The sequence below is a fragment of the Salmo trutta genome, chromosome 13 (assembly GCF_901001165.1).
Source record: "Salmo trutta chromosome 13, fSalTru1.1, whole genome shotgun sequence".
Taxonomy (NCBI): Eukaryota; Metazoa; Chordata; class Actinopteri; order Salmoniformes; family Salmonidae; genus Salmo; species Salmo trutta.
The window spans coordinates 74,260,678-74,271,297 of NC_042969.1; the positions used below are offsets into that span (position 1 = coordinate 74,260,678).

The window sequence follows — 10,620 nt, forward strand, 5'->3', positions numbered from 1 at the left end:
TTGGTCAAAATAAAGTAGGATGGCCCAATTGGTTGCAAAACACCAGGTGCCAGAGTGACGTGCATATAGCGACAGGGAGACACAACAATGCCCTACCACAGGCTTTTCAGCACTGGGCAGCTCTGCTCCAGTTCCTTTGAATTGAATACGCTGAATATGAGGCATTTCCGCAAGTAGGCTATGCTGTAACATGATATCACAAAAACAAATGCAAGCGCGCACACTGGCTACACGCACAAAGACACCCACATACACACACGCAAAGATTGCATGCAAGAAGGCTTCCTTAGCTACAAAATCATTGACATCAGTGAAATGTCATACCAGTGTTCCTTCATCCGTGACAACGCCCCTTGTTTCCTCGCAGAAGAGCAGCTTTTCCATGGAAATAGGATGAACATCGATTCCTTCTTATCTAACATGCCACACCAATGCTTGTGTGGTGTCCTCGCCTCCTCGCGACCCTATGCATGTGCTTCGAAAACGGTTATCCGTTGCCCAACTTTCCACCAAAGGAGAATTGCTATCGCAACCGATCACCAAGAAACAATTTAACTCAGGATACGTGATTCGTAGATTACGTCACATGCACCACGGATAGCCACAATACCGTTTATTTTCTGCTGCAACCCCTTGTATTTTACTCATTGTCTCAATCTAGCTATACGTTCATATGTTCATCTGGAAGCCCAAAGCCTCAAATGCTTTCTACAGGTTTCAGATGCGACACTGTCTGGTCTACAAACAGATGCGTCGTCTATATAGCTTGTTGAACGTGGAGAGAGGACGAGCCGACACGCGTGCACTCGCGGAGCATCCGTCTGGCAATGGGCATGCATGCACCGATCTGCGACAGTGCCTGAAGGGTAACCAAGCGGAAAACACGCATAATGGCCCTTGCCGTTCTATTCCAGCTCCGAGATTTTCAATACTGAAAATAGGAGAGAGACGTGAGGGGAATGTTTTGGCGGTGCTAATCATCTCGTCGTCCCTGCAGCCACGCGCTGGCTCATTGCGATGGATTCATCATTAGCTTTGAGTGAATCATTCCAGCAACCTGCTAACTTCTATTTACTTCTCCATAGCCTGCAGAAGACTGTCAATAGCGAGAGATAATATAGACAAAATGAAATAGGCATATCAAATCTGTGAGCCGGTTCATTGCAGAATTGTTTTCACCTCTGGATAGGCCTATACCTGAAATGGTTTAGATATACCTGAAATGGTTTAGATATAGCCTAATCATTAGAAAATTGTGCCATTCAGTAAATAATATTTATAAATTGTGACAGAGAGCTACTCCGAAAGGAACAATCAAGTCAACCCAATGTCAACGTGGCACTGCGACCAACCTCCGGGTACAAAGCCAGGCAGTCAGTCAGAAGTGCTGAAGCCTACACAGTAAATGAGACTGCAGCGGTGGCCACCGAGCCGCTGCTGACCCAACCGTCCAAATCTCCTTAGTAGAGCTGTTTAATTGCATTTAGGCCAAGGCAAAAAGGCATTACTTTCAGTGTCATTGAGATTCCCATTTGAAAGCTGCATTAAAAATTAATTGCTAATTACTTTGAATGACTTCATATAATAATTAGAAAACTAACTGGTGAACATTTAATGAAAACCAAAATGAAGAAACGCAAAGCGGAATCACTCGTTAACGACTTGGACGGCTTAGTTAATTAGGTAATTATTAAACCAGAAAGGGTTGAGAAAATCATTTTCTGCTTCACATCGCGAATTACTACTGACTTCGAAGATAACTCAATTCAGAGCTAGGCTACCATCAACTGGGATTATTTGGGTGCCCTTTCGGTCTATTATCGGCGATCCCATTGCATTAGACAAAATATACACATAAACGAGCAACACTAAGGTTTATCTAATTGTAGTTCTATTCCAAATAGGCTACTGCGGTTAAGACATATAAGCATATTGGTGAAACAAATGTTCCGTTCAGAACTGCTGCTTTAGGCAAATGGAATATGACGTAAACGCACCCATTATAACAGAGATGAACAATGATGTTCCACCTCATGCAGTGCATTATCGAGTAAACAGTATAGGCCTAATCAATAAGCATTCCTCCAGTGAAAACATCTCCTGTGATAGAGGGTCGCGTATGAATACACAGTGTATGATAGCTGTAGCTGGGCGGCAGGGCCAGGGGACGCGGAGGTGTCAAGTAACTGCGGACGGAGACAAAAAAAAGGGTCAAACTGAGAATCAGCACCTCGTAGTGGTCCAGTGTCTCTAGGGGCGCGTGGCGAATGTGTCTGCGAGCCAAGCAGGTCCGCGTGTTCCCCAAGAGCGCCAGGTCAGACACGGAGTTTGCTTCGCTCCAGTCCACGCGCAACATAGGACCGTCGACCGCCACTGTCGAAAGGAGAGAACGTAGGTAAACGGTAAATCACCATGCCAACCCTGCCTCGAGAGAAACTGCGGGGGCTAACCCAGCGGTAGCGTTTAGAATGCTCGGTGGGCCTTACGTGGTATCTCAATGTAGTGTCCCTTAGAATTGGCCAACTATTAACCCCCGTTAAAAACCTATTTAAAATAGCAATGAAAACGACAGGGTCCACTTGAAGTGAGATACCACGGGAGGCTATGGGAGGGGACTGTCCTCGTGCACATCCACTTTGCAGTCATGCCACATCATGCCACATCATGCAGGCAACACAGACTAAGCTATAAGGAGGTCAGTGTAGGTTAGAGGGGGCCAGTGCCCATCCCTGCTAAGCAAATAAAGCAGATATAATTGCCATCTCTTTATGACAAAATACACATTTTATTTTCTATCCAAACACCCCTCTACCTGGCTGCATGCATTTCAACCGCCCTCCAGTATGAGTGAGTGCCAAGACACTAACCAATAGGCCCAAATGGAAGAAAGAAAAAGACTATGGGTACGTTGTGCTCTAGCGAGCTCAAATGCCACCATCCCTTCAACCAGCTCCCTCGCGCTGGAATTGGCACCGCGAAAAACCTAATTGAATAACAATTCAGAGATTAAAGACCGAATATATTTCTTTAAAAATAATAATTTCGAAAAAAAATATTTACTTCAATTATCCTTATAAATATACAGTGCGCATGCTTTTGTTTTTTTGCACGTGGGAAAACTTTCAAAAAGAAAATAGACCGAATTGGCCTTGTTGTTTCTTAGACGCTTACGTCATCACTTAGCACAATGGCGGTACTCCTTAGGTAATAGTTTGCGCCAGTCGTTCAATACAAAAATGATAAATATTGTATTTAATTCTATTTGCTAAACGTATCTCTGAAGGATGAACCAAGACTGCAAAACATACGCACGGAAATGCCCTACAGGTGTTTCAGCACTTGGACAGCTCCTAGTCTCCAGTGCACTGTGTGATCGCTGTTTTCAATGGCTAGGCTTGTGGGGCTGAGTGCAACATGACTAGATAATCAACCATGCAAGTGCCAATAATGAATGACAAGTGCCATTTAGTATCAGTTGATTACAAAAACCTCAGTCTCTACTGGATATTTCCTTTCAGTAATCAGAGTGGGTCTATAATGTCAAAGGATAACTTCTCCTTTGCTCTCCTCTCAAGAGAACAGTTTCTAGTTACAGCATGTGAAAAGAACAACTCTTCGCTCGATTAGTCGCCGCACCCATCTCTGATATTGAGCCCAATATATCTGGCCTCATCACTCACGAGCTCAAGTTGCTCGCGCCAGGAGGATTCAATATCTGCCATTTAATTGGATGTGTTGGGATCAAATGCCTCGGGGTGTTTTGTATCTTAGAATCCATGGCTCGCTCGCTAATTAAAGTATTGTTCGGGGGGGGTGATGGATGCACGCGCTGTTTGGTCAATTAGATTCATGGAAGGGGCTTGGAAGGCGTTGGTTTGTCATTTGACCCGGTGGCCGCTGGCTCCCTTTTGATGTGTGTTGATTTCCAACCCTCACACACACAGATTGCGGTGGGGTAGACGAGACATGTAATGCCCACTCTTACCCCCCTGGATCACACACAGATAGACACACACCTCACTTCCCGTTTCTATGACGACGGAATCGACTTGATGCTGAGATCGTGTTGGTGAGAATTAACAAAGCAATAAACCCCCAAAGCCTGCCAACCGGCACTACTGCCGAGCTAAATGGCAATATTTAGATGTCTAATATCTGCCAAGTAAACAATGATTTTCACTTGCCTTTGGAATGACAAATGGATCAGGTTATGACCTTTATCACAGTAGTCTCCCCACAACACAAACAACATGTAGGCCTAATGTAGCCTAATTATAGAAGACCTTGTAATAAACAAATGAATCAAAGGCAATACCGCATCCCCTATGTGATCGTGTCTCATGGCAACCTCGAGGATTCCATAAAGTCCCTGGTCCACAGAGCAATGCAATGAGGACCAATCTGTAAAACAAATAGGACGAAATAAAATAAAAACAGATTCAAAAGCCTATGTAGCCTAGAGAAAACCACGGGGGGGGGGATTTAGAGCGTTGTAATCTTATAGGCATAGCCTAGGATTGTAAGAAGACAATCGACAATCCTAGGCTATGCCTATACGATTACAACGCTCTAAATCCCCTCCTAGTTTTCTCTTATTTCGTCCTATTTGTTTTACAGATTGGTCCTCATTGCATTGCTCTGTGGACCAGGGACTTTATGGAATCCTCGAGGTTGCCATGAGACACGAAATTGAAAGGCTAACGACGTCAGGTTGTGCAACAGTGTCTATGCGGCCGCGCGTATCAAAAGAGAGCGCATCACCAGGAAATGAAAGGCTCGCTGACATCCATCATTTGTGCATAATTTTTTCATTTGCTCTAGGCTATATCTTTTATATTTCATGTATGCTTTTTTCTCCATCTAGCCTTAGATATCAGTGTATTTTAAATCTACACGTATGTGCTTGAAGAGAAAGTGTCTATTACGCTTTTAGGTGTCTTGCTCTCTGTCGTTGTCGTGGAAACAATACATAGACCATGGGCGTGCGCGTCCTGTCTTCCGGGCTCACTGAAAGACTTTAGAGGAAATCAACATAATTATGTCAAGGCCAGCTGCGTGGTGATGTCATCTACATAGAGTTCTAATGGGAAAACAAATGGGTCTTGTCTTGTAGCCTAGAACAACGACAGGACTCTGTAGGCTATTACTGGGGTGACACTGACAGCCATGCACGGCACAGAACGCTACGAAGACAGAAAGCTTGAAGCAGCCCATCTAAGGCAGTAGTATGGACAGCAATATGATTACATTGACATGTCACAGTCTAAACAAGTGCTGATAGGCGCTCTGGCGATGGTAGCACATTAGCCTACAAGTCATTATCAAGTGTCTGAAGGGGCAAATCATTGATAAGCAATTAGAGGGCCTGGCTTCCAGGTTAATATGCATATCAAATATATCATCCCTGGTTTGTTTATATTGCTAAAAATATTGTATTTCGCTTGCTGTGTGTGTGCGAATACATGGCTGTTTGCACTGATGGATGGATGTGGGGAGAGTGTGATTTATCGCTTCTGCAAGGCCCCATCAAATGAATTCCCAGGACAGAGCGAGGGATCGTTCGGTGGGAAACACCATTGAAGAGGAGACGGGAAGGCACGTAGAGCTTTATCGACTGGCGGACTGAGACAGACAGACCGACAGACAGACAGACAGACAGACCGACAGACTGACAGAATATTGTAAACAACCAGCGGGAGAACATGACAACTGCGGTGTCAACCGAGGAAGCTCGTCACTCGGAAACAGCAATCAGTCTGTGGGCTATGTAGCCTATGTCCCAACACTGTGATATATTTTATTCAAATTATGCGTTTCCGAACGAGGGTAGCCCCCTATTTCTTACAAATGACTAATTACAGCTTAGTCAATTCAACGATGTTATGATGAATGACGGCTATACATCCATGTCTGTAAGAATAGCTCTTGTAATTGCCCGGATAACATCACGACAGAAAGCGTAGATACGAGAAATATGCTGTCTTACCTTGCAGCTAAACTGGGTCAATGCAGTCAAAACCATGGTGCCGGCCGGAAGAGTCTTGTCATTCAAACATAAAACCTTCAGCTCCGCATCCTTTAACAGCAGGAAAAGCGCTTCACTCTCTCCTGCCTCGCGCGCCCAACAAACAGCTATATGAGATCAGCTCTCGCGGCATCTTGATGCTAACACTCCCTCCTCATCTGCTGCATTTTCTCCAGAAGAAAGCTCCCGTCCCTCCCTATTCTCAACTGACTGAATATTGTCAACATATTTCTGGTCAATCTAGAAATCTCAAAGATGAAAGCAAGGGTTACAGTCTAGTTCAATACACAAACGACTCATTGCACCTCATATTTTACGTGCACAAGACTTCACAAGCAGCCCAATTCACACAATTCGATGTATGCACAAATCAGGCTGTCTGGGACGTGCTTTTGGGATCACAACAACATTGAAGGACTCTTACCAACTGGCGTTTTGGAACCAACACAGCCCATTTTCGCTTCTTAGACGAGTAGCCTAACCCACACCCGTTTCCTTCTGCAAATACGACCTGAGCGTACCTTATAGATCTGAAGTCTCTCTCTCCCGGGAGTCTTTTCTGGGTTCCGCAAGGATACCGCGTGCTGCTCAGACCCCTCGAGTGACGCCGAGGGCGGGGAAAAGTCCAGCACGTTCGTCCACGTTTTCACTTGCTTTTTGTTACTGCTTTGCTTGCTTGTAGGTTCTGCATTTTCTACATAGCTTCTGTGTAGTCTTTGTGCAGTTTTATTATTACAATATTCATCTAGCTGTTTGTAGCCTAACCGAACCCCTCTCTCCCTACGTCACTGAGGGAAGGATCGATGCTGGTGTTTCAGCACCACCGCGGCTGGACAGCGCACGTCTGCTTGGGCTCTGAGGCGGCGGCAGCGGCACTGGCTTCACGCTCCGCTGGTGGGGGTTCCCCCCTCGTTGTCACACTCCAGTGAAATCCACACACCAGCAAGGGGTCGCCCCGCGTTCTTCGTGTAGCTCTAGCCTACTAGCGCCATTCGCCCTTGGCTAGCAGAAGAGTTGCAGGTTGCATCGGTATAAAAATCCCACGCGAAAACGGACTTTATACACCAGGCCGAATTTCCACCTCCCTTTTCGCTCTACTGGACGCGGAAAGAGATCTGATTGGAGGATGTCACCGTGGAAGGACCAGCGCATTTCAGAAAGGGGGAGGGGGTAGAAGTGGAGAAAGAAATAATTCGGGATTTATGTTCTTAATTCAAAGTTGCATTTCTCAGTAGATGCGATTTAAGTGAGGGCCTATGAAAGCCCACTGAGATAACTTATTACAATTTGTTTAACTGATCTAACTCACCTCCTGTGGGTACGATCTAGTTAAATATGCAAGGCCTGATTAAAACTTTACAAGCATAGCTTTACAAGCATATAATTGCCGGCCTTTCAAAATGCAACACTTAGGCATTTCATGAAATAATCCGGAATCAGGAGTACGTGTTGGTTATTCTCGTATTTGTGCCGACATCTTAGGGACAAGGACCACCCTCCCCCCATTTGGTTATTCAGCGTGTGAAAAGTTAAATACATAGCTTATACTAGGCAATGGGATATGTGACACGACGCACAAAGCATTTAAAAAAGTAGGCCTGCATGCATTGTAACATCTCCATTCCTCTTCTCTCTTAAACGCCCACCATGACGCTAAACATAGGCCGCTCGAGCTGCTGCTGCTGACCCACACCCGCTTCTTCTAATTCGCCTGCCCGACATGATCGTTTCACAGAAAGCGTTCGTAGGAGGTGCAGCTCCTACCAGGGATTTAAAGGGTTGAAAAGTAAAAAATAACCTAGAGAAATGCGTGGTGTTTCGATGGAAATTAGAAAATAACGCAGTGAGGCTCCATAACCTTCGGGTCTGTGACTTAAATCAGGCCTGGCCTGAGTAATGAAGAAACTCCATATGTGATACTATATTGTATTGGACAGAAGTATTGATGTGAGAAATCATGCATGGCAGGAAGGGAGGACACAGTAATGGTATTTCGCTCTGTATCTCTAATATAGGGCCTACTAATTTTCTCTCTCACACATACTCACACCATTTGCAGGGGCATTTGGAAAGCTTTGCTGGAGGGGTTCTAATAGACGTATCAGGATGACTAAAACAACAGCAGCAGGTGCATGGCTAGCCTACTTACAGTGGGTGGGAAAAGTATTTGATCCCCTGCTGATTTTGTACGTTTGCCCACTTACAAAGAAATTATCAGTCTATAATTTTAATGGTAGGTTTATTTGAACAGTGAGAGACAGAATAACAACAAAATAATCCAGAAAAACACATGTCAGAAATATTATAAAATTATTTGCATTTTAATGAGGGAAATAAGTATTTGACCCCTCTGCAAAACATGACTTAGTACTTAGTGGCAAAACCCTTGTTGGCAATCACAGAGGTCAGACGTTTCTTGTAGTTGGCCACCAGGTTTGCACACATCTCAGGAGGGATTTTGTCCCATTCCTCTTTGCAGATCTTCTCCAAGTCATTAAGGTTTCGAGGCTGACGTTTGGCAACTCGAACCTTCAGCTCCCTCCACAGATTTTCTATGGGATTAAGGTCTGGAGACTGGCTAGGCCACTCCAGGACCTTAATGTGCTTCTTCTTGAGCCACTCCTTTGTTGCCTTGGCCATGTGTTTTGGGTCATTGTCATGCTGGAATACCCATCCATGACCCATTTTCAATGCCCTGGCTGAGGGAAGGAGGTTCTCACCCAAGATTTGACAGTCCATGGCCCCGTCAAATGATGCAGTGAAGTTGTGCTGTCCCCTTAGCAGAAAAACACCCCCAAAGCATAATGTTTCCACCTCCATGTTTGACGGTGGAGATGGTGTTCTTGGGGTCATAGGCAGCATTCCTCCTCCTCCAAACACGGTGAGTTGAGTTGATGCGAAAGAGCTCCATTTTGGTCTCATCTGACCACAACACTTTCACCAGTTGTCCTCTGAATCATTCTGATGTTCATTGGCAAACTTTAGACGGGCATGTATATGTATTCTTGAACAGGGGGACCTTGTGGGCGCTGCAGGATTTCAGTCCTTCACGGCATAGTGTGTTACCAATTGTTTTCTTGGTGACTATGGTCCCAGCTGCCTTGAGATCATTGACAAGATCCTCCTGTGTAGTTCTGGGCTGATTCCTCACCGTTCTCATGATCATTGCAACTCCACGAGGTGAGATCTTGCATGGAGCCCCAGGCCGAGGGAGATTGACAGTTCTTTTGTGTTTCTTCCATTTGCGAATAATCGCACCAACTGTTGTCACCTTCTCACCAAGCTGCTTGGCGATGGTCTTGTAGCCCATTCCAGCCTTGTGTAGGTCTACAATCTTGTCCCTGACATCCTTGGAGAGCTCTTTGGTCTTGGCCATGGTGGAGAGTTTGGAATCTGATTGATTGATTGCTTCTGTGGACAGGTGTCTTTTTTTACAAGTAACAAGCTGCGGTTAGGAGCACACTAACAGTGTGCTCCTAATCTCAGCTCGTTACCTGTATAAAAGACACCTGGGAGCCAGAAATCTTTCTGATTGAGAGGGGGTCAAATACTTATTTCCCTCATTAAAATGCAAATCAATTTATAACATTTTTGACATGCGTTTTTCAGGATATTTTTGTTGTTATTCTGTCTCTCACTGTTCAAATAAACCTACCATTAAAATTATAGACTGATCCTTTCTTTATCAGTGGGCAAACGTACAAAATCAGCAGGGGATCAAATACTTTTTTCCCCCACTGTAGGCATCGCGCTGTGGTGGTCTAACTCTCTGCCCTTCTTGCTCTGGGAGCGAGGAAACGTTTGCGATCGTTTATTTATTTTTTAAATCACTAGCTCTAGCCCGGTGAAACCTATCTCACAGTTACTATGGACAGCCAACGTGGTGCGGTGGGATTGAGCTAAGAGCAGTCAAAATAGGCGTACATACTCAGATTCCACCTGTGGCAAGCTATACCAATGCTAAAGTGTTTACTTTAGATAGGATGAAAGCACCGCTGTAAGTAGAGCAGTACAAATAAATGTTTTGTCATACCGGTGGTATACAGCATTAAGGCCTCGAACCACCCAGTTTATAATATGATTTTAGTGGCAAAGCAGAATACAAAAATAAAATGATGAGGTACACTCCCAGCCCCAAATCCAATAGGTATATCCTCTGGCGTGTTGATGTTAATGTGCTGATGTTCTCTGTATCCATAGCCAGAATGGTTCTGCAGTGCATGGTGATCAAACAGGTTTCCTGTTATATTCATCAGAGGTGTAGGGTGGGTGAAGTCTGGAAATATAACAAATATATCATTATACAGATTATTAACAAAACGTGTACGACAGTATTTATATCTTGGTTTTTGTGGTAAAAAGTATGTGAATGAAAAAACTTCACTTTTGACAGGTTTTCATAGACATACCTCGTAGATGTCAAAGACATACCTCTGGGATCTTCATTGAAGAGGTCAGAGAGGAGGAAGATGGCTGCTGTGACTGAGTCCTATAAGGTTTTAGAGAAGCCATTCATTCAAATTAACTGTAGATGATACATGTGATCTGCATAACATTATGAGACAAACCAATACCAGTTGTATATACACCTTTGT

At 44.5% G+C, this 10,620-nt stretch overlaps 1 protein-coding gene across 1 annotated transcript in view; it reads right to left on the reverse strand.

Annotated features, from left to right (window-relative positions):
* LOC115206842 (protein FAM131A) overlaps nucleotides 1–7,100 on the reverse strand; it is a 28,783-nt gene extending 21,683 nt beyond the window's left edge. The window contains exons 1-2 of the mRNA XM_029774021.1: nucleotides 6,547–7,100; nucleotides 2,231–2,373 (exon numbers count right to left, since the gene is read on the reverse strand). Of these exons, the coding sequence (XP_029629881.1) occupies nucleotides 2,231–2,356 (126 nt within the window). The 5' untranslated portion in view covers nucleotides 2,357–2,373; nucleotides 6,547–7,100. The remainder of the gene's footprint in view (nucleotides 1–2,230; nucleotides 2,374–6,546) is intronic.
* Between the last annotated feature and the right edge of the window lie 3,520 nt (nucleotides 7,101–10,620).